Here is a 24231-nt window from a genome sequence, read left to right as displayed (position 1 = left end):
TGGAACCAGAGCTCAGGAAAGGCGGTGTGAAATACTGAAGACACCGCAAGTCGCCAAGTGCACGATGCATGTATTGAAATTTCACATCGGCTCCCCCGCCCGGTCTTCACGACAGGGTCCTAAGTGCTCCACGGAGTTCAGTGTCTCTTAGAGCCCCACTTGTATTATAATAGGACTAGTTTTACAGTAAGCTTTGGAGTATTTTCAGACTATTTCTATAAATTGAAGGAATTACTTGGCCGCAGATGAAATTTTTAGCCTAAAAGGTATAAAATTAAGGAATAAGTAAATCATTATATACTTAAACATTCCACTGAATTGTTTGAAAGTTTAAAATATGAAAGAAAAGTAAATGATTTGAATGCTAGTGTATAAACAGGATTCATTTACCTCTTGGAGGAAGCCCCTGGCTTACTTAGAAGTCCTCCAGTGTGTTTTACATGACTTGAGTACCTTCTGTGTTCCTGGGGCATGAGAACCAAACAGCGGCCCCGGGGCAGGGGGTGGGGGGGGGGGCGCTGCTCACTGCGCGCCGGGTCCAGACTCGGAAAGCGAGAAGTCTTCTTACTTCGTCCACTTTGTCACCTTGGGGTGAATATTTAAAACTTTTTAAGCAGTGCTCTCTAAAAGTGGAATTAAAGTAGCGACCCTTCCCACCATGAGGTGTTAGGACATACAGCGAGGCGGAGTGCCTGTTTTCCAAAGGCGAGGACCGATGCTGACACGTGTGCTGTGCTGTGCTGTGCGTGGTTTTGAGACCTTTTCTGACAGCAGGAGTTAGCTCAGTAGTTAATTCAGCAGTAGAAACTGCTGTTCTAGAATTATCCTTAATACACGTTTTCCTCATATGTGAATAATTACCCTTGTATATCTTGTCCTAAGTATAACACTTAGGAAATTTAATTTTTAACACCTGAATTAGCTTATTGCCTGGGCTGATTTTCATCAGATAACTTCTATTTTAGTGATATAATTGTTTTTATAATATATGATGGAGCTTTAAAATATACGGTATCTGAGTCACAAGCACTTGTATGTAAATTACTCCTGGGCGTGTACCTTCCCAGAGTACTTGTCTGTGTGCCCTGTTATGTTGGACAGCATTACCTGAAGTACAGACTACAGAGCACATGGTATTTACAGAGTGACAGCCCGCGTCTGCAGTAGGGGTGTGTCCCTTGGAACTTTAGATAAATAGTGTGATAAAAACCGTGATAGAGAGTTATAAATATGTAACATTCAGTTTTGTCTATGCCAGTAGCTGAAAAGTTGAGAAGATTGTTATTTAGGAAATTTAGTTTCTGTGATTTTTTTTTAACAAACATATATTAAGTCACTATTCTGTGTTGAACTCGTATCTAAGATGATAATTACTGTCAGTTTGTTACTGTATGTTTTGTTTATCAAAATCAGGTGGCTTTTTCCATACCTCCCCTCTAAGAAATGTTTTTTGTTTTTACCCTTCCTAATGTCAGGATCTCTGTGTGAGGAGAGTAACCAGGACAGATTTTGGAAGACTAAAACCAGATTTTTAGACTAAAAATCCTGCTGCTCATGCTCTTGAAAGAGTTTAGTTTAAGCATTTCTTTTCTCCAACCTGAGCATCTGGTATTTTCAAATTAGGCACCTTCTAAATTTGACTCATACATTATGGAAATCTGATGGCACGAGGGGTGGATAGACTTGCTTTGATTTTATGAAATATTAATTATAGCTGTGATTAATGATTCAGCATTTCACATCTGGGTTATTCCTGTCATATTTGAAAATTACACTGTTAAATACAGTAATATAAACTTAGTGTGGGTGGGGTCATGCTAATTCTCTGGTGTCCCTTAAAAATTAAGTGGGAATTTAACAATATACCAGAAGCTAGCACCGATCATCTGTGATGTTGACAGTTCCTGGCATATTTTCTCCCCTCAAGGATTTTTTTGATGTAAATTAGTACAGTCTCTTCAGGGAGTTGAAGATATAGAAAGTACTTTCCAGAGGACTGTTGTCTCCAGCTAACCAAGATAGACGCTCAGGAGTGCTTTTATCATCCAGCAGAAAAAGAAAAATGGCCGTGGTGCCCCAGTGAAACCATTTGGGTTATTTGACTCCAGAATGCCGTCCTTTACCCCGTATCGTTCCTTGACCATCACTGGCGGTCAAACACCGCGCTGAGTACTTACATGTATTTCCTATTTGAAGAAGTGTGTGAGGGGCTTACCCAGCCTTGCATCACTTGAGGGGTTCCACCGTCAGTAAAGGCATAGAACCCAGCATATTTGAGATTAGACGTGCAGTCTCCATGGGTGGTCATCTCACATCCCACAGCTTTCTGACGATGTTACTTACACTGTTTTTACGCTGTTACAGCGCTAAGTACAACACACAAAGACAGCAGCGTAGTGAAAAATTTCCAAGAAAAACGTGGACTTTAAGTTAAAATTGCTCCAAAGCCACTGGAAAATGATGACAAATTTAGCAGCCCGGACGTTGACCTGAAACTTACCTGTGAATCAGGTCAGTTACTGTTATTTTAGTTGCCTTGATTATTTCAGAAAGGAAATTAATAGACCCTCCTAAGCTGGGTAGGGTATCTTACTACTGTTGTTGGTGTCCTCTTGCATTCCTTTATTTTTAGCAGGTTTAAAAGATGCAACATCTCTGACTTGTAACTGTGGGAAGCTCGAGACTCTGGAGCCTGGAGACAGAGACCCTCCTCCGGCCGCAGTCCTGGCTGGAGCGGGCGCCCGGGGTCGGCCTGCCAGGCAGTGCGCAGGGGTATGCTATCTGCACGCGTCCGTCCACTTCATACAAGTGGGGGAGGACTCACTTTGTGTTAGGTTTTTTTCCTCTGTTTTACCTGTTCAGAGCACTTGAGAATTGCTCTCTAGAAACAGGTTCATAGAAATGTTTCTGATACACTGTGCAGTTGGGGTTGCCACCCACCCTCTTGGCCTTTAAATGTAAATTTAAAGTTCCCTAGCCACGGTCAAATAGGATTACCAATTCTTGGGAGATAACAGTACTTAAAGTTGAGTAGCAGGTGCGTGTTCTCAGTGCAGATGGTCCATGCTGGTTCTTGCTCTCTTCATGTAGACGGTTTGGTTTCAGTTGTCGGACACATGCTTCTGCACAGGTGGCTGGTTTGTACGTTGAACGGAGTTGCAGAGAAAGTTAGCGTGGACTCTGGAACTGAATCAGCTCAATTCGTCCCGTGGCTCCCGTGTTAGATCCAGGCCTTAGAGTGCAGCGCTCGGGGAGTCGTTGAAGCGGATCACTGGGCCCCACCCCAGTGGTTCCGACTCAGAAAGCCTGGGCTGGAGCCTGGGGCGTTGCGGTTCTGACCTGGGTCCTGGCGGAGCTGCTGCTGCTTCCCCGCCCACTGCGAGCTGAGCTTGCGGCCCCTGGCCTCGGGAGCGACTTTCACCCCGGCAGAGATGTTCTGAGGGCTGCTGCCTCTCATTGTCCCTGCTGCTCAGTTAGCAGTTCTACTACCGTTATTGAAAACAAGCAAAACAAAACACGCTGCTCCGAGTGCCCCAGCCCCAGGAGGTGAACTTTTACGTCCTCATTTCACCAAGAAGTCCTGGTCCGTGGAGCCTCATCTCAGCTCTTCTCACCTGTTTCTGTGTTTATGAAATGCAAAGCCGCAATCTTTACATCCTTTTTGCTTTCTCTTTCTTTCTTCCTTTTTTTTTTTTTAAACATTCTTTTTACCCAGATTCTGGTAAAGAGGATTCCTGTAAAGAGGCTGCAGAGTGAAGATGATAATAAAATGCAAGCTCTGGTCAGTGCCCAGGCGGGAGAAGGGGCCACCCCTTCTGTTCTCAGTGACAGGGCGGCCTGATCAGCGCCCACAAGAGGCTGTCCCCCCAAACTGGGCGTTATTAAGACTGTTTGAAATAGGGGAAGATGCTGTCAGTAACAAATTGTGTCTTCTTATCCAAGTTAATGATATTGGACAGTCGTGATTTAGCAAGAAAAAATGTCACCTGTATCACTGCTAGCACGTCCTTTGAACATGTCTGTTCCTAGTATTAGTGTGGCAGGTTATATGTAAACTACAAATGAATGCACATAGACTGGATGTGAGCTCTCAGGTTTGCTCAGTCAGAAACACGGGAGACAGTTGTCTTTTTCTGCTTGTTGTAAACTCATTTCCTGGAAAATGTATTTCAGTGATAACCTTTATTGCCAGGTTTTTGCTTTTTTGTAAATTCTAACAAAATGCCAAGTTTTCCCCTACTTGTGTTACAATTAAACAGTAACATTCACAGACTTTGTTAGAAAGTAAATTAATAGAAAGAAATCAAATAATGAAAAATAAACATTAGTAGAAAACCTGTTCTTAAGATACAAACTTCATGGTGAGGACTTAAATACTATATAAATGTTAAATATTAGGTAAGTGGTTCAGTTGTAAATACCATAGCTCTCACTCATAAGTCTCTTAAGTTTAAAGGCATATTGGTGTATAAATTATGATTCTCTTAAGGGAAATGTTTTATCCTGTTTGTGGAACTCTAAGAAAAATAGTTTGTAACTTTGTTTTTATTAACCTTGCTAAATGTAAACTTTTTATAGAGTTATTTAAAAATCAGTTGAAGTTAAGTGTGCTGCTATATATGGTACTAAATTCTCGCTGAACTTACTGTATGACTCTTCAGTCTGAATGGGAGATGGTATTGTTGAAGCCTTTCAGTAATAACTTGCTATGCAGCTGGGACTTGAAGAGGGTGCTTCTGAGATGAGGGGGACTCAGGGGACGTGGGAGGTGCGGTGATCATGCCCCATCTCGTGGTTTAGCATGTGTTTTGTTTGCCACAGGAAGCATATGGAAAGCTACTAGATGTAGAAAAACATCAAAACCAGTTGAAAGCCAAAGGTCTGTTTTCAGAAAAAACTAAAACCAAGTAAGTTCTTTTTTGCATTAAAATACGTGAAAAAATTAACTAGAAAATACCACTTATTATCGGTGTATTTTTAGGCAATACCTAAAGCCTAAAAAAATGTGTTCATGTGTCAGCATTAATCATTCAGATTCCAAACAACACTAATTTTGTTTTGTTTTGTTTGGGAGGATGTAAATACTAAGGTAATTTTTATGTTATTCCAGATTTATATATTAAGTGGCACTTAATTATTGTATTTGACTTTTACGTGTCCTCAGACTTTTTGTGAACGTAGCTTACGTTTGAAGGTTTGTGCTTCCACTTAGCAAGCAGTGCTAGGTTAGAGGTTAGACTTGCCAACCTGAGCGCCCAGTTTTAGCTTTTGGCCTGGTTATTCACGTAGTGCTTCTTGTACAAAAGACCCAAGTCTTTGAACACACCTAGTTTAAGTTGTAAATACTACACCAGCCCTGAGCTTGCATTTCATTACTGTTTTTAGTCCATTGGCAGATTAACTGTGTGGCCGTAACATCTCCTTTAAAGTAAATTGTGAAAAACAAGCACAGTTGTAATTTTTGAGAAATCTGGTGATTTTAGTATCAGTTGGGTTCCACGAGGCCGTATTTAACTCTGCAGATGAAACGTTTGCTAGCCTGGGTATCTTTTCATAAGTAGGTTGAGGAGATGAGACGCTGTGTCTCAGAAGTCCTGTCCTGGGCTGAATTTTACAGCCGTGAAATACAAAACTGTGTTTCCTGGTTAGGAGTCCCTGCCACCTGTGGGGTCTTCTGTGACAGGGCTGAAGTTACATATAACTGAAGAGAGTGTCTGCGCTGTTTTGACAGGGATCCGATTGGCAGCAGATGGCTGATTAAGGAGGAACTGGAAGAAATGTTAGTGGAAAAACTGTCAGATCAAGATGTGAGTAATTAATCTTTTTAATTTAAGGGAACCTGTGCCGTAGGATTACAGACAGTTGCTGTATTTCGGGCCCTAACAGTCAGGTTCCTCAGGGGCAGGTGTTCCTAAGACAGGTTTCCTTTTAGAACATGTCTAGTTGACCTCTGCCCGGGAGGGCCTGGTGGGCAGCGTGCCCGGTCTCCTGACACCCCTGTGTGGGCACCCTCGTGTCCTCTCCAGTCTTCCCAGGGGAGCCTGGCCCTGTGAGGGTCAAGCAGGTGACGGTATAGGGGACCAGCACCGGCTCAGCAGGAAAGGGGCAAAACCTTTCTGCTGCTGGCTACCCTCCGTGCTGGGGCCCAGGGCCAGCACGTGCGTCTCAGAATCTGCAGGACCGCCTGTATCAGAGTCACATGGAGTGCAGCTTGCAAAATGTACTTTCCCGAGACGCAGAGCCTGCTCAGAACTCTGCTGCTGTTCCCCGGGAATCCACATTCTCAGCAAGCTCCCCCAGGGCACGCTGCAGCCCAGGAAGATTGTGACCCTGCTGCAGGTCTTAGTTGGATCCTTAGTTTGCTGAATGGTCTGATCAGAGGAAATGGGGTGTTCTAAATTTAGATTCTTTCTGGAAATTTGGAGTGTAGGTGAATCTCACAAATTGTTCCAGGAAAGGTTTCTCTCCCGCGGCACTGGCTGCCATCATCAGCCTTGCCGCCGTGGGAATTTAAGCCACGCCCTTAAATCGCTCTTCTCCTCACATGACATGTGAGGAATTAACGTTTGGGGGGAAGTTGCAGTTTGCTTAACCAGGGTGTCGGGCGTTGGTGAGCGGAGGACCTGGAGTTAATTCCTGACATCCTAACTGCCGAGTCAGTATTGCTGCACTTGGATCAACTGGAAAATCTCTCTTTGCTCCTTCATTGAACACATTTCACTGGTATCAAGATGAGGGAGGCAGGGCAGTCAGTGACATCTTGACCATCATCCCCACTCATGAGTCCCCGGAGGTTCGAGGGCATCACGGCCTGAGTGGCGGGACTGAGAGCGGCCGAGGGAGGACAGAGGCCTGTGAATGGAGGATGGAGCTCTCCCAGTACCATGGGTGGCCAAGAGCTTCACCTTGACCGAGACAGTCGCCTTCTCTTACTGTAACATCACAGGGAGCAGTAATTGAAGCAGTCCTTTTAATCTTACTGCTGAGATTTTTTTTATATTTTGAATTATTAACAGCAGATTTTCACTATAAAGGCAAACAAAGACGAGTATGATTTTTAGGGTTGGCAGAAACACAAATAAGGTTATCAAAAGCTGGGTCTCCCACTCCCTGTTAACGAAAGATCTCAAGTGTTGTTTCCTTTTGCATAAACACTTTAGAGCGATTACTCTGGCTTCTAATGTTAAGGGGTTAATACCAAGTTGTTTACTTTCTAATCACATGTTCAAGAACTATTAAAAAAAATGCACAGAGTAGCAAGGATAATTTATTTCAAGAGGTTGCCCTTTAAGTCAAGTATCTCTTGAATTTTTAAATAGCTTGATTGTTCGGTTTTAAAGGAAATCATAAACATTAAAGTAACACAGCTTGAACAGCTAAAGATATATTTGCCAAATGTATTATGAAATATAATTTAAGAGATACATTTTCTCAAAATCATACTCTCTCTTTACTGTACGTAACTTGCTGGAAATTACTTATGAAGCCCCGTCTTGATGCAGTTCTAATAAAGGGGTAGAAATCACACTTGAAGATCATCTAAATAATTTTGGGAAATGAATTTAAATCTCACTCTCATGTACTCACAAGACAGAGAAATGGATTTTTGTTTGAATGATGAATCTCTTTGTTTCTTGAAAAGGTGAAGCCCTAAAGAGACACAGGGCTGCATCTGCACGCTGATTTAAAAGCAGCGTGAAGGTGCGGAAGTGTCATCCTGTCAAAATTCATCAAGAAAAGCAACATTGGAAAGATCAAGTATATAAAAATAGAAGAAATTTAGCAAATGCAATTACACTTGCATCTCCTAATGAATTTTTATTGTCTGCAGTACGCGCAGTTCATTCGGCTGCTGGAAAGGTTGTTGGCACTGCCGTGCAGGGAGGCCGAGGAAGAGTTCTTGAGCAGGTTCCGCAGAAGCGTGACCGTGCCGTCCAGGAGACAGCTGATGGAGCCACTGCAGTACACTGAGCAGGGCACGGCCTTCAGCACCGGCGCAGGTACCCGCCGGGGAGTGGGCCACTGGGGAGCGGGCCGCGGGACTCCTGCCCGCTCCTGCTCTCCGCCCTTCGTGTTGTTTGTTTGATTTGCTGCTGCTGGTCAGATGTCCTTATTTTGAAGATTCTGTTGACATTTTTAAAAACTGCCCCTTACAATGTCCCAAGAAGAAATGTGGACACATACCTACACCATCACGTTCACACTTTTTATTTTCACACATTTATATTTAATCTTTTCATTTTCACATTTTCAACTGGTGGAAACAACGAAATATTTATAATAAAGGTGTCTCCCATAAAAGAAAATGTTCGGTGAATCTGCACGTCACGTGCTAAAACTGTGAAACATGAAAACGTTAGACCCTCAACCTGCATCTTCGTTGTAGAAAGACAGACATTTGACATCATGTAACTTGAAAGAATTGACTTATTAAATGATGTATCTGTAGCTCTGAAAACTTAACATCATCCCTTTGTCCTTTTTTCAGCTATGTTTTGTAAGAGGTGTGACCTTCCCTGAGGATTCATTTTATTTCTACCAATTACATTTTATTATACTAGTCATATATTTTAAAAATTACATGATTAGATATAGTCTTACTGATTTTAAAAGAAGACTGTGTAAATTGGTTGATTTTTTAAGTAATATAAATAAGTATGAATTACTTTGTTGCAACAAACTTAAAATCATTGTAGTGTTTCCAGAGTGGAATTGAGAAACGCAGTTGTCTGACGAGAAGCTTTATTACATCAGGTCTAGTCTGCCTGTTCCATTTTTGTCTTGACTTGTCACACAGCGTTACGTGTTGTTATTCTGGGGAGATACGTTTAATGTAGCTTCACAGGCCTTGGAGCACTGCCCTTGAGGGTGTGTAGTAAGAGAGATGTTTTCTGTTTTCAAAGGTAAAAGGAAGAGCGCGAGGGCAGACGTGGTCGTGTATGGAAGCGGAAGCGGGGAGATCCACGTGAACGGGGTCGACTACCTGTTCTACTTCCCAGTGATGCAGGACAGGTGCGGTCTCTGTTTTGGGTTTGCTTTTGGTTCTTAATACACTTTATAATCATCACGATCAACTGAGACTTGTGATTTTCGGTTATATTTGCATGATTATTTCTCTTTGATTATGTATATATTGAGCGAGCAAAGGACCCTGATGTTTATGCCCTAAAGGAGGAGCCCCTCAGGCTTTGCGTAGTTCCCACGGCCGGATGCGGCCGCTTTAGTCTGAGCTTCGTACCCGTGAGAAATAGACCTTCATCCTAAGTGGGGATTACAGCCCGGACCCGCCGAGTATACTTGTCTTGGGTCTCTGGGAGACCCTACACAAAGGCCTCCTATTGAGATGTGTTACTTTCCCAGTCGCTGCCATCACCATCACCGAAGTTCTGTGTGAGGAGCCCCTCCCTCCCAGTCCTCCTCCTGTTTCTTCTGGTGGCATTTAGGGTCAGAAGGGCTAAAGCTTTTATGATCCCAATGCTTACGTAAGGAGAGAGGCCCCTAACGTAGTGCCAGCTTCTGGTTTAATGCAGACCTGACTGATCCGCTGTCGTCTCGGGGAGACGGGTGGAGGGAACCCTACTTCCCTTACCAAGCCAGAGACTCGGACTTCTGCATGGGAGCTGATGTGAGCAGTGGCGTTCCGTCTGTAACCTGTCGGTCTGTTTTCAGATGTAACTCCTGATGGTTTAACAGCAAGTCTCCACTGGGGCTTTATCTCACCGTTAATTTGTGTTCTTAGAATTTAGTCTTCTGTTTGACTCAGTGGGTGTTTTCTGAGGATTGTGTGTCCTGTTCTGGGCACTTGAAGACATCCGAGCTACTTAAGATGTGATTTCTATCAATAAGGAACTTCCTGTCTGACTGGGACCTGAGGCTAGTCGGGTTGGGGGCGGGGGCACCCAGAGCAGCTCACGTCTCTAAGTGGCTGTGGGCAGCTGGGCAGCCATGCCACCCATGGATCGGCCTCCACTGTCGCAGGCGCAGCTCCAGAGCTTCCAGGCCAGCAGGGAGGTGACCGCTGAGCCAGGGGTCCAGTGATCTTGGTTCTAGTTCTGTTTCCAAGCTGTGTGACCTCGGCCACAGCGCTTACAGGTCACTTCCCGAACGGGAGGTGTTGACCTGGTGACCTCCAGGGTGCTTGCCTGAGGCCGTTTGAACTGCTGCCTTATGTTCTGAGTCCTTTCTTTAGGCTGTTTTTACACAAACATAGCTAACAGGTAACTGGGAATGCGCCTGTGCTTTCTTCCTAGCTCCCTGAAATTCTGTGTTTGCTCCCTCGCCCCCACACGTTCACCTCTGTGTGCTGGGACTGGACACAGAGACTAACAGCCATTCTGATTCGGAGAGGCCTTTGCTGTGTCACTCAGCCAGTAAGGAAGGCAGCTCTTAACTGATCATCAGTACGAAAGAGATACATTGCCCACACAGCACTAACCATGTAACAGAGGAGATAAGGTTAACATTTTACACTGTTACAGAAGAATAAAAGCGAGCCTGTGACTGGCCTGTGTGCTAAGAACTGGTGCCGTGGGAGTGGCATTCAGAGAAGACAGAAATGAGGGGGGTTTTTTTTCAGTCATTTTGTTATGTAACAACAAAATCCAGCTGATTCTTTTAGCTGAGGATGTCATGTGAGATCCCTGAGAGGAGAGGAAACGCGTTCACGCCGCGGAGCTGCTTCTGCGCGGCCCCGTCTGCGGTCCGGATCAGAATCGTTGCCACGTAACCATTTCAGCTGTGGCCTGTGGGTGCTGTTTTACCTGTATATATGTTAATGCTGTACTCAGTGTGACCAGCGTCCCCCTGTCCAGATGACCTTGACCACCCTGACTCAAGGACTCTGATGTGTCTTGAGTAAATTATAATTTTTTTTCTGAATTTCAGCCTGTTTCTTTATATACGCATTTGTGAGAGAATCTTAAAATTTCAGGAATTAAAACAGATAAATGTTTAAGCCCCCAAACAAGTAGGCGACCAGAGCTTCTCTCAGTAGCGTCACCTGTGTCACTAACCTCCTGCCCGTGTCAGGCTGCGCAGACCTGCGACATGTGCTCATGTCAGTCCCACGGATTCCACCTCGACCGCTCTCCTTGCTGGAAGCGGTGGCATCACTTTATCGGTCTCTGAGTTTTCTTTAGCTGTTACAATACGGCGATTACTTACAGTTAACTCTTGAACAGTGGAGGCTGGAGGCACCCACCCGGCACGTTGAAATCCAAGTGTGAGCTCCCAGTCGGCCCTTGTATGGCAGTTCCTCTGCGTCTGAGGTCCCGCATTCGTGGATCCGACCAGCTGGGCTCCTGTGGTTCTGTCGTACTTACTGTTGGAAAATCCACGTGTAAGTGGACCGTGCAGTTCAGACCAGTGTTGTTCAGAGGTCAGTTGGAGTACTATTTTTGTAACATTCCAATTTTTTATTTGGCTGCTTTGAAACATTTGTTCAAAAAAACATACAGATTTATGTCATTTCTCACTTGTTTTCTGCTGTTGGGGTTGTTTCATTTCCATTGGAAAAACATCCCTGTTGAAATAGTGTGGTTACAATTCCAGTTCAGTCTGCCTTCTGGGGCCTTGTCCTGTCCACGCACATCTGCTGGGGGTTGTCTCACTGGGGTGGTCCAAGGAGGGACACTGCGGGGCCATCTCTCAGCGTCACGGGGTTACAATAAGCTTTGTTTGGAGTCCAGAAAGCTGCGGCGTCAGACCAGACGAGCATCAGCATAGACTTCTCTAAATAAAAACTCAGAAGAGACATCAAGGCAAAACAGCAAGGTCGGAGAGCTGGCAGAGGTGCTGGTGAGCGTCGCACCTGGAAACCCTCGATCATGAGCGAGAAGAAGCCCCAGGGCCCATCCGTCCGCCCCAGCCTCCAGGCCTTGGCCCTGCCAGCAGCACATGGGCACTCACTGGCCCCAGAGTGGGGAGGACCTGGTCAGGGTCTTGCGGGGTCAGCCGACGGGATCCTGCGGTGAGAGAAGTGCAGGAGGCTTGCGTGTTGCAATGGGAAGACATCCAGGGCGGCATCAGCAAGTTCAGGATGAGCACAGAGGTCCTACGGATACAGCGTGGACCCAAGTGTCATTTGATAGTTGCTTGGAAAGGCCTGTTAATATCATATTTGATCATGGAATCCAGAGAGGTTGGCTTCATTTGATTAAAGGCGTTTCCCCAGCTTGGCGACTTCTTTACGCGGTTATTTTGGGCCCTTATGAGATGACGGGCGAGCAGGCAGTGAAGTGGGGGTGCTGCCGAATCCACGGAGCGTCCGAGTCCCGGGAACGCCGGGTTGCTCCTCCTGGTGGGTTGATCAAGCGTGAACACTGGCGTGTGTGATAGTTTCTGTACGTGCTGTGAGTGTGAGCGCAGTGCAGGGTCCGTCCGTGTCACAGGCTGACCCCGCCCCCGTGATGTGCCGCAGGGTGCAGCTGATGTTCCCGTTCCAGTTCCTCGGCCGCCTCGGTGACCACGACGTGACCTGCACGGTGTCGGGTGGCGGGCGGTCGGCGCAGGCTGGGGCCATCCGCCTGGCGCTGGCGAGGGCCCTGTGCAGCTTTGCCACTGAGGACGAGGTCGAGTGGATGAGACAAGGTATGAGCTGGGGGAGGGGGGTGGGGGGTCATCCTCATGTGTTTGTCCTTGATGTCTGTCTGCTTCCTCCACGTGTGTCACAGATGAATAGTGGGTTTTGCTTTATCTCAGAAATTTTTAATCATTATTTGATTTAATGATGAAACCCTTAAGGTGTTTCCAAAATTATTGGATATGTATGTTTCCATTGCAATTTTCCTCTACTCACTCTGTGACCCTGTTGCCTATTCGTGAGGTCGGGAGTCTGCACAGTGCAAGAAGTAATATGCAGTTAATGCACCTGTCCGGGCGCCACATTGGCATCTGTGGTCCGTCAGGGCAGTCTTCCAACTGCCGGCACGGCCTGGAGGTCCCCCAGCACCTCCGGGTCCAGGAGCCTCTCTGGGCCGGTGAGGTGGTCTCTGTGCCCCACCCTCCCCTGCGCTGCCTGTGGCTCAGACTCATTAATTTTTTAAGGCTCTTAAAAATCCACTTGCTTATGAACAATTCACCATGTTGTGGGATTCTTACCTAGTCATCAGATATCTTAGCAGGACCTCTCTTAACAGTTCTGCTAGCTTGGGTTTCTGTGCTTACTGAAAAGTAATAAAGCATCATTACTTAGAATTTAGACAGGTCTTGTTTGCATTCTGTCCAAAACACTGTTGTCTTAGCCCCTTAAGTGCAAGCAGGTGAAGAACCACAGGCACACGGTGAGCGCTTGTAGCCGTAAGGACAGAAGAGCACCCAGGCACAGCACGTAAGCCCCGCGTGCAGTGAACGGGAGAGCCATGTGAGAGGAAGAGAGTCAGGGAGAAGCTGCCGTCTGTTTACATGTTTGTAAACACGGTTCAGGAGTTTTCCCGTCACGCATGTTCTGAGGTCGTGACGGCCGCTGTGTGGCCCCGACCGCTCCTGGGCGCCTCCCCCAGGGCCTTATGCTGAGAGCAGCTCGGCGGCCCAGACATCGTAATGGCTCCTGGTGGGGGGGGAGCAGAAGCTTCCCGTCTGAACCAACTGTAATTGCCTGAAATAAGTGACTTGTGCTAGGACCACAGCCCTAGAACTTAGTTTTTAGCTTCTGAAACAAAATAACAAGGGATGTGATCATCACACAAATCAGAGAAAGGTGTTTTCTCAGATGTGTGTGGTAAGCATTACGCATTACGTGCGTGTGGGCTCACGTGTGCTGTTACCATGGTGTATGTGCAATTCCGCACACCTCGCCATCAGTAAGTGTTCCTTTTCCACCCTTGTCTCCCGTAAAACCTTCACGTCTGGACTCGGGTGGGGGGGCAAGTCCCTTGCGGTGAGAAGTGACTGGCCACACAAGCACAGCCTTAATTTGAATGAGTTTCAAGGCCAAAAAAGGAATCCTAGTTGTGATGGGGTAAGGAGCGCAGACTCAGATGAGTCCCTGGTGTTTGTCTCAGAAGCTGGGAGGGTAACCCAGAGCAGTGAGAGTGGACTGCGGGCTGGCACGGGGCTGGTACCCGGCGGTGACCGGCCGCGGTCTCCTCCCCCGGTCCCTCCCCACCCACGGCCCCATCCGTCCGCGCGGTCCACTGCCCTGCTGCTCGGGGCTCATCCGGGCATCTATGTTTCTGCCGCAGCTGGACTGCTGACCGCCGACCCGCGGGTCAGAGAACGGAAGAAGCCAGGCCAGGAGGGAGCCCGCAGGAAGTTCACCTGGAAGAAGCGCTGAGCATCCCCGCGTGCGGAGCGCAGCCGGCTCCGGGAGACACTCCCGGGAGACGCGGGCCCGGGCGTCGGGGGTCTGGGGTGATTCATTTCAAAATGCTGCTTTGTAGAGGTTACCTTCTAATAATTTTTTAAAATGTTTCCCTTGGTTCTGCTGCTTCATTTCTTAAACTTTTTCAGAAGGTAGTTTTATTAGCACAGCTCATGGAATCGCACCACATTTGACCTGAAAGGAGCGATCAGCAAACCCGCATTTCATGGATGAGAAGGCCCAGCCCCGAAGATCCGACCTGCCAGAGCCACGTTGCTCATTTGATAACGAAACTAGACATGTTCCTCCTGATCCTGTTCTTTTCCTGGGGAGCAGTCTCTTTCAGAATCGAGGGATAAGGCCGCTTGTTCAGCAGAAGGAAGGAGGGGCGGCGTCCGGGCGGAGCTGGGCGAGCCCGTGGGCCCGGGCTGCCGGGTGTCCGGGTGGCTGCTTGCGGCAGCGGGCCAGGCCGCTCCCCGGCCCCAGCAGCACCATCCTGCTTTCTGCTTCTGTGAGTCGACCTTTTGTTTAAGATTCTGCACACAGGTGATAACCACGCAGCGTCCACCTTTCTCCGTCGGGCTTATTTCACTTCGCAGAATACGCCCCAGGCTGGGAACTGGCAGTTATGGGAGGAGGTGGCTCTGAGGGTCCAGCTTCGGCGCGGCTGTGAAAGCTTGCGCTGCTTTCCGGAGTTGTGTGTGTGTGTGTGTGTGGGTTTCCTGGGCTGCGTGGTTCCACTGCCCCCACAAGATGCCCAGGGATCCCTTCCTAAGACACTTAAGAACCACGGGCCGGAGGAGGGTGTTTTGTCTTTTCTTTTTTAAGGACAGTGAGGCTGGACCCAGCAGGTGAAGGGGACACTGAGGTGTGAGGGTCTGATCCAGGGGAGCGGGTCCAGGGGGTTGTGTCCTGGGAGGTGGGTGCACACGTGTTTACCTCACAGGACCTTCTGGACATGGTAGGTGATTTTTATTGTGAACCATCTTACGATGTAAGTGGGTGAAAGGCCCCTGAGGTAGGATGTGGGCTCCCGTGTGACCTCGGGCAGGCTGCCCTCCCTCCGCCGGCACGTCCCACGTGAGGCAGGAGCACGGCATCGCTCACTCATCCCGCAGGAGCCGCCGAGCCCTGGGAAGGGCCCTGTCTGTGCTGGTTGTGATCCTCACCGAAAAGTCCCTCCTCAGCCTCTGTCATTGGTTAAACCCAGTGCACAGCGATGCAAGTTTGGGAGAAGGGAGGAGTGGGGGTGACGGTGTGAACAGGCAGTTTTCCTGGAAGTAAATGCAGCTCATTGACTTGACTGCCCAGAAAAAGCAGACACGGTGATAGAGGTGGAGAAGTGGGATGTTGCGGACCAAGGGTTTCCCTGCCCGCTGAGACATCTGGGTGGGACCTGGCCCAGCAGCCCCTGGACGCAGAGCGTCCCAGCCTCTCACAGAGCAGGGAGGAGGCAGCCAGCGAGGAGGGCCAGCACGTTGTGTTCCACAGGCGCTGAGGTCACGTGCCTCTGCGGGAAGGCTGTGGCACCTTCGCCCAAATCAACAGTCAGGATCCGTGAAAATAAACACCACCGTCACCATCATCTCACAGCAACTCTGCCTCTTGGGTGAACAGCTTCGTGGGCTACAGAACATCTTCCTCTTAATCTAAACCTTTTGGTTAAAACACAATAAACTTACGACAAACTGAAAGTAATCTTTGATCACTAAGCTGCAGAAACTGTTGAGCTTCAGCACTGAGCAAATCTTGTCAGATTTTTTCTGTCATTTCTCAGAAAATATAAATGACTACTGAGGTGCAAAATGTGAAAAAAAATGTTCGAAGAGAAGAATTTAAGTCGTGTCACTGTATTACTTCAACACCGGCCACTAGTTAGCTTTTTAAATTAAATAATAAAATTCATATTACATATTTTTAAAAGGAACCATAGGTAGAATTAGGCATTTCATTAGAATTCGAAGACACTTGAAGATCACCATTCATGGAGTGAAGACCTGTATTAACTGCGTTTCTGAAGCTTTGACATCTCAGGGCCTTGCTGTCTGGAGGGCGGCCCCTCCCAGGTGAGCCAGTCCCTGGAGCTGGTCAGCCACGTGCCTGCCGCCTCCCTTCACAGCACAGAGCAGCCAGGGCAGTGCCCCCACGCCCTCTCCGGGCTCCCACTCCCCAGGCCCCGTCCACCTGCCCTGACCGCCCAGAGCACCAGACAGCTCGCGGCTGCCTCGTGGCCCAGAACCTGCCGACGGTGCTAAACCAGCCGGTCCTGACCTGCGCCCTGCTCACCTGCGCTTCCCTCGGATCCCACAACGAAGGACCCTCCCACCCTTCCACCTGCCTGCTCCCTCTGCCTCCTGAGCCGCCCTGGCGCTTCCCCGCGTGGCCCTCTCCCTTGGGAGCTGCGAGGAACAGACTGTCCTTCGGGCGCAATTGTTTCCCGACCTGTTAGTTGACCAGGCCCTCTGCCTCCTGGGCCCCTCCTGCCGCGGCAGAGCAGAGGGTCGTACAGCGGGGGGCGGTCTCCCCTGCCGTGGTAGTGCGCCCTGTTACTCGGATTTCACTCATCACACGCTCATTTATCAAGTCGTAACTACCCACCAGACTAGTTCCTTCCAGGAAATTTTCTCTAAGGGATGGGAGGAGACCCTTTTTATTAACGTGATCAATTCTTACTATTCATGAAATCAGTGCTACTTAACGCTTTAATGAAAGTTAGGGCCACATTTGGATCTTGTGTGAAAACTCTTCACAAGAATGCCAGACATGTTCCTTCTTCATTTCCCAGGACTTGATTGTACTTCTCCTACAAAAGATTGAAACCTCCCCAGGGAGCCCGCCTCACAGTGTGAGGTCTCTGTCTGTGTCGGGAATGAAGGATTCCTGAGACCTTCCCGTAGTGGCCTCCGCGAGGACCCATCCATCTTCACCGTGGAGCACGCTCTTTCCTCTCAGCCCCCACTATCAGGCTGGACTTTTCTTTTGTAATTTCAGGATTTTGCTTTGAAGTGAGGGGAGGAGACGGTGGAGGGGAGTTTTTTTTTTTCATGTTGGTGTTTAATAGAGAAATCAAGGAAGCGGATGACCGCATGTCAGTCTGTTCTTTCAGCTGTACTGGGACCCTTCCACTTGCAGGTTGCAAAAGCCCCAAACCTGGGCTGTCTCTAAACTGAAAAGGGGGAGCTGTCGGGGTACCTGACCTACTTGAGGGAGCCGGGGAACCCTCCTGCAGGAGGGGAGCGGCATCTCAGGTCTCCTGAAGCTCGGGTCCCAAATCCACCATCTCACTCACTCTGTTCTTCCCACAGATGCCAGGAAATGGCTCCTGGAGCCGGGAATTGGCTCTGGGAGCCGGGGTCCTGTTGGAACGAGGGCCGGTCCCCCGGGAGCTGTGGTTGGAGCAGGAGAAGGGACAGTCCCGGGAGACCACAGGGCCGACCTGTGAAGGTGGGAGGTGGCACAGAAAAGGACCCCGTGCCCCAGGGTCGGGCCTGGGTCATTACCGGCCTGTAGAGAGTGGTCTCTTTGCTGCAGTTGTTGGAGGTCCCTTACCATGAGTGAATGTTGGCCTCCACCCTCCTCTCCAGGCTCACTCCCCCCGCCTGCAGCCCCCCTGCCAGCCATCCCCATGGCCGACCCCACACGAGCCACCCAGTTACACCTCTGCCCCAGCCGCACAGCCCAGGGTCCCAGGAAGCTGGGGCTTCTGGAAAAGATCTGCACTTCGAATCCCAAATGGAGCTCGGGGTCAGCCTCCTCTCAGGACGTTTCTGCGGCCAGTACCTGGGGGGAGAGCCCGTGTGGGCAGTTTCACGCCGTCCGGTGGCTCTGCCAGTGAAGACTGACGCTCAGAAGCAGATTCTGTGATGTGTGAATCTGAAATTAAAACCAGAAAAGTGAAGGTTTCTTTTCTTGATGAGCCTTCCTGCGCCAGAGTTGTGAGCCTCGCTCTGGGAGGGGGGACTGGGGTGGCTGCCCGCCCAGTTGGCATCCTCACCCGTGTTGTGGTCAGTTGAACTGCAGTAGCCTGATCCCACGTGGAGGGGAAATTTTGAAAGTAAATAGCGAGGTGAAAGGCAAGGAAAGAAGGAAGAATGGGATGTTTTTGTCGATACTCCAGTGATTCTCAGCCACACACCAGGGTCTCCTGGAGGGCTGAAGACATGAGAGCCCCCGTCCCATCCCCTCCCTGGAGTTTCTTCAGGAGAGTGGGTGTCTCAAGCTGAGTTTGCATTTCTAGCCGGCTCCAGCGACACTGCTGGTCCAAGGACCAAGTGCTGGGAAGCACTCGCTCCAGCTCTGGAGTCTTCCCGGGGAGAGACAGCATCCTCACGTCTCAAGTGGAGAGCGACTTAGGGACCGGTTAGCCCAGCTGCTGTGAACCGGATACCTCTCCGGGAGACGACGTACACATGCTGGACGGTCAGACCCGGGGCACCAGGCGGTCAGGGGCCAGACTCGGGGTCCTACTGGTGTGCAGCCTCTGACACCCACCCCTGCCCATGAACAGAGGGGGATGCTGCGGCCCGCGGAGGTGGGGTTACCCTAACTGCTGTGAAAGTGCGCTGAACTTTTATTCCAGCCTGTGGACGTGGTCGGACATTGCCTGGCACTCATCCTGAATTGTGCTGACAGCGTGACTCACTCGAAGTGAAAAAGACAAACGGTAGCCATTTCTCCATCAGAGAATGTTCACGTACTTGTGCCTGGATTTGACTTACACGGTCTGGTAGCGTCTTCTTATCTGCAGGCAGTGAAATTATTGGTAATGTTTTGCTCTCTCCTTTTAGGCGTGGTTTGAACTTTTTAAAGCTCGTTCATAATTTTTATAGCAGAAAATAGTGATTTTTGCTGCGAAGAGTCCAGATTTCTAGCGATGAGTACCCTTGTCTGACCACAAGATGGAGCAGTTGACTACCAAATAAGCAACTGAATGCCCAGAACGGGGGAAATGCATGCTGAAATGCACCTTGAAAACACCAGGCGTGCTGGTTGCATTTTTGAATCCACCTATGGCAAATGAGTCTCTGAATTCTCATCTATTTTTCATGTGCTTTACACTTGAACTTCTAATTATTTCACTTGTTAAATCGATTCCTTTGTATTGTATTAGTTTCACATGTACAACATAACGAGTTGATATTTGTATACAGACACGCCACGTTGTATTGTGCTTCGCAGATGCTGCACTTTTTATAAATTGAAGGTTTGTGCCAGTCCTGTGGCAAGCAAGGCTGTCAGTGCCTTTTCTCCAGCAGCATTTGCTGTTTTTGCGTCTCTGTGTCACGTTTTGGTAATTCTTGAAGTATCCAACCTTTCCATCATCATGGCGTTTGTTACAGTGATCTGTCATCAGAGGTCGTTGATGTCGCTGTACTGTGATTGTTTTGGGCTGTCACGCACGAATCACACCCGTATGAGACAGTGAGCTTCAACCATCGATGTTGTGTGTGTTCCAACTGCTCCACGGACGGCTGGTCCCCGTCTCTGCCTCCCCTCGGGCCTCCCTGTCCCCTGAGACACAGCAGTATTGAAACCAGGCCAGTTAATAGCCCTGCAGTGAATGACCTCTGAGTGTTCAGGTGGAAGGAAGGGCCACACGTCTCTCACCTTAAATCAGTCCTGTACTCCGGCAATTCACGCAGCCTTGTCAGCTGCCTGTACTTCAATAACAAATATATATATATAAATGAGATTTAAATGGTGAAAAAAAAAGCTAGAAACGATTAAGCTTCGTGAGGAAGGCTGTCGAAAGCCGAGACAGGCTGGGAGCTGGGCCTCGTGTCAATTAGCCAAGTCACGGCTGCGAAGGGAAAGTCTCGAAGGAAACTAAAAGTGCTGCTCCAGTGAACGTGGGAATGAGACGAAAGTGAAACAGCCCTGCTGATGCGGAGAAAGTGTTAGTGCCTGGAGAGGTCAAACCAGCCACAACGTTCCTTTTAGCCAAAGTCTAATCCGGAGCGAAGTGCCGACTCTCTTGGAGTCCGTGAAGGCTGAGAGGTGAGGAAGCTGAGGAGGAAGAGCGTGAAGGCAGCAGAGGCTGAGGCTGGTTCACGAGGCTCCAGGAGGGACGCCGCCCGCGTGACGGCACAGCGCAGGAGGAGCAGCCGGTGGCGGGTGGGGAGGCCGCGGCAGGCTCCCCGGGAGACCTGGCTCAGGTCACTCACGGCGGTGGTCGCGCTGCGCAGCAGGTTCCCAGTGCAGACGAAGCAGCGGCCTCTGTGGGAAGCCCACGCTGCCCAGGACTCCACGGCCAGAGAGGGGTCAGTGCCCGGCGTCAGGGGCTAGTGCAGCTGATGCCGTAGCGCTGAAGCCAGTGCTCATTTACCATCCAGAAGTCCTGGGGCCCTGAAGGATGAGGCTGACTCTCTCTGCTCTGCCTGTGTAAGTGGAACAGCAGGGCCTGCACGACAGCACATCTGTTTACAACACGGTTGCTGGATATTCTTAATCCCACTGTTGAGACCTACTGCCCAGAAACAAAGTTCCTTCTGCAGCATCACTGCCCCCTGTCAGGACACCTGGTCCCCCGAGAGCTCTGAGGGGGACGGACAAGGAGGTCCGTGTTGTTCTCATGCCGGTGACACAGCATCCACTCTGCAGCCCGCGGACCCAGGAGTCATTTCGACTTTCAAGCCTCATTATTTAATGAGTACGTTTCCTAAGGCTGTGGCTGCCGCAGGTGGGGATTCCCCTGATGGATGCGGGCAGAGTCCACTGAAAACCTTCTGGGAAGAATCACCATTCTAGATCCTGTTTAAGAACATTCCTGATTCATGGGAAGAGGTCAAAATACTCACATTCACAGGAGTTTGGAAGAAGTTGACTCCAACTCTCCTGGATGACTTTGAGGGGTTCGAGCCTTCCGTGGAGGAAGCCACTGCAGACGTGGTGGAAACGGCAAGAGAACTGGAATTCGGCGTGGAGCCTGAAGACGGGACTGCGCTGCTGCATCTCAGGATGAAACCTGAACAGACAAGGAGCTGCTGCTCATACATGAGCAAAGAAAGCGGTTTCTTGACATGGAATCTCCTGGTGGAGATGCTGTGAAGACTACTGAAATAACAACAAAGGATTTTGAATATCAGGTGAACTTAGTTGACAAACCCAGTGGCAGGATTTACAGGGACTGACTCTTAACTTTGGAAGACGTTCTACTGTGGGTCAAATGCTGTCGAACAGCATTGGTGCTACGGAGGAACCATGCATGAAAGGAGGACTCAGTCAGTGCAGCCAACTCCCTGCTATCTTGTTTTGAGAAATGGTCACGGCCACCCCAGCCTTCAGCAGCCACCCCACGACCAGTCAGCAGCTGTCAGCATCCAGGCAGGACCCTCCAGCAGCAACAAGATTATGACTCTCTGAGGGCTCAAATGATGGTTAGGATATTTTAGCAATCAAGTATTTTTTAATTAAGGTACATACGTACATTGTTTCTTTGGACGTGATGCCTTGCGCGCAAATAGACTACCGTACAGTGTAAACACAGCTTCACATGCACTGGGAGACCAGAAACTCCGTGTGACTGGCTTCACTGTGACATTCGCTGTATTGTGGTGTCTGGAACCCAACCCACTGTGTCTCCAAGGTCTGCCTGTGTAAAACACAGTGATCCCCTTGGTTAACATCTGTCACCGTACAGAGTCACGAAAACCCTATGTTTTCTTGTGATGAGATAAATGGGATTGTTCTTGCGAAAGGCAGATTGTCGAAGAAACCAGAAGCCGCAGTCGGAGTACTTAGCCACGGCTCTTACACTGAAGGAAGGTTCCTGCAGACAGAAGTCCGGACCCCTGCCTCCACCTCCACCCCCAGCTGCTGCCCCCACGTGGACTGGCTGCCCACTGACGTCTAGTTGCCATTTCAGTATGTATATCTGTATGTTTTGAGTGTTAATGAGCTCTCTAAATGTTAGTCTACCAAAAAGAAGCAGGGTAGAGAGCATTTAACTCAAAATAGTGGAAGACAAGTATTAAGAGACTGAGACTCCAGACCAATGCATTCAGGACTGCATTCCGCTCCCCCGTCCCCGAGACTTGGGTGAGAGGGATGGGAGTCAGTGCCCCCCCCATCCACCCCTTTGTCCCTCTGTCCATCCACTGTCTCTGGGAGGCAGCTAATTAAGGGTCCGGCTCCGAGCTGCTTAGTGTGAGTCCTGCCTCGATCACCCATTTGTGTGACCTTTGCCTCCCAGGGCCTCACTTCCCTAATCTGTGATTGGGATAACTGTACTATTTGCGTCCTAGGACGGCTGGTTATAAGGAAGTGATCAACGTGTATAAATGCTTAGAACAGTGCCTGGCACGTCGTGGTCGTGTGAGTCTCCGATTCAGCACTAAATCGCGGGAGGGACACCAGTTCCGGAAGGAGTAGCACACAGGCTGCCTTGGAGACCCTTCATGAGCATTGTGCGCAGCTACGGTGACAGGTCTCGAGCGGAGGGGCCGGGGCTGCACAGCGTGGAGGGGTTTGCAGGCACGGGCGGTCTTCACTCATCTCCCCGCTCACCCGTCTCTGAATGTGAAATTAACTAAGATGAATGTAAGATGTCAAACAATATGTTGGTATTATGCAAATAAGATAGCAAAGTTTGCGCAAAAACATTAGCATAAGTAAAATGTAAAGTGCATGGGTTTTTCTAGTGAGAAAGGCAAGGAATAAAGCTGAGCAGCAATTTCTGCCGATTCATCTGAACGATCAGAGGCATTAGGACGTCGTCGAGGAGGAGGGCTGCTGCTCCTGGCGGGCCTGGCAGGCCCCCTGCACTTAAACCGGAGGGATTTCTCTCCACTTCTGCGTCTCCAAAGTCATCTCAGGACTTAGAAAATCTCACAATATTAATTATTTAAATTGAAAACTTCCCCTTTTATCATCCAAAACCTTTTCCTGATTACCCACTGATTTGCATCCACTACAAAACAGCAACGAATGTCATCAAAGGCATTTTTAAGGCGACTTTATTTTGTTCCGTGGCAGGAGGGGGTTATTCTGGTAAGCACTGATGAATATAGCTAATCTTTCATTGGTTCTCTGACTTAAAACATCTTTTCTCCAGTTTGAGATCAAATCCAACAGCTCTGAGCAAGTGTGCACTTGTTTTTGTGTGAACCCAAGTCTTCATGTCTCTGGGCAGGTTCTGAGGTCATTGCCTGCTTGGTTTGCCAGGGCGGCTGGACCATTTTACGTTCCCTCCAGCCATGGGTGAGGGTGCATTTCTCTGCACCCTCGCTGGCATTTGGTGGTGACGCCGTTTTATATTTCAGCCGTTCTCAGGGTGTGCAGCGTCCTCTCGGTGGCTTTGACTTGCGTGTCCCTGACGACAGACGACGATGACATCTTTCCACGTGCTTGTTTGCTGGCTGTGTACCCTTCTCCGTGAAGGCACGTCCTGTCTCCATCCATGTCTTTTTGCCCATTTTCTAGTTGGATTGTTCGCTCCTCACTGCTGAGTGTTAAGAGTTCTTTGTCCCAGTTGCAAGTCCTTTATCAGATGTGTGCTTTGTTCACATTTTCTCCCACTCAGTATCTCGTCTTTTCATCCTCTTAAGAGGATCTTTCACTGAGCAAAGGTTGTCCGTTTTGACGAGGTTGTTTTCCTTTGATGGACCCAGCTCTTAGCGTTAAGTCTAAGAACACTTCTCCCAACCTTAGATCCCAGAGACCTTCTTTTTTCCCTAAATGTTTTATAATTTTACATTTTTACATATACTTTTTTTTTAAATAATCTGATTCAATTTGAAATTTTCATTGTATAAGGTCAAGGATGTTGAGTCAAGGGTCATTGTTTTGCCTGTCGGTGTCCAGATTTTCCAGCATCATTTATCAGAAAGACTGTCTTCCTCCATAAATTGCTTTGGTACCTTGTCAAAAATACTAGGATTTGGAGATTAACATACACACATTACTGTACATAGAACAGTTAAACAGCAAGGTCC

At 48.7% G+C, this 24231-nt stretch overlaps 1 protein-coding gene across 1 annotated transcript in view; it reads left to right on the top strand.

Annotated features, from left to right (window-relative positions):
* MRPS9 (mitochondrial ribosomal protein S9) overlaps window positions 1-14409 on the top strand; it is a 38609-nt gene extending 24200 nt beyond the window's left edge. The window contains exons 6-11 of the mRNA XM_006215434.4: window positions 4822-4907; window positions 5732-5807; window positions 7832-8000; window positions 8904-9012; window positions 12419-12588; window positions 14181-14409. Coding sequence (XP_006215496.1) covers window positions 4822-4907; window positions 5732-5807; window positions 7832-8000; window positions 8904-9012; window positions 12419-12588; window positions 14181-14272 — 702 coding nt within the window. The 3' untranslated portion in view covers window positions 14273-14409. The remainder of the gene's footprint in view (window positions 1-4821; window positions 4908-5731; window positions 5808-7831; window positions 8001-8903; window positions 9013-12418; window positions 12589-14180) is intronic.
* The last annotated feature ends 9822 nt before the right edge of the window (window positions 14410-24231 follow it).

The sequence above is a fragment of the Vicugna pacos genome, chromosome 28 (assembly GCF_048564905.1).
Source record: "Vicugna pacos chromosome 28, VicPac4, whole genome shotgun sequence".
Classification (NCBI taxonomy): domain Eukaryota; kingdom Metazoa; phylum Chordata; class Mammalia; order Artiodactyla; family Camelidae; genus Vicugna; species Vicugna pacos.
The sequence above is the reverse complement of the archived record's forward strand: the minus strand, read 5'-3'. Positions and strand labels throughout refer to the sequence as shown.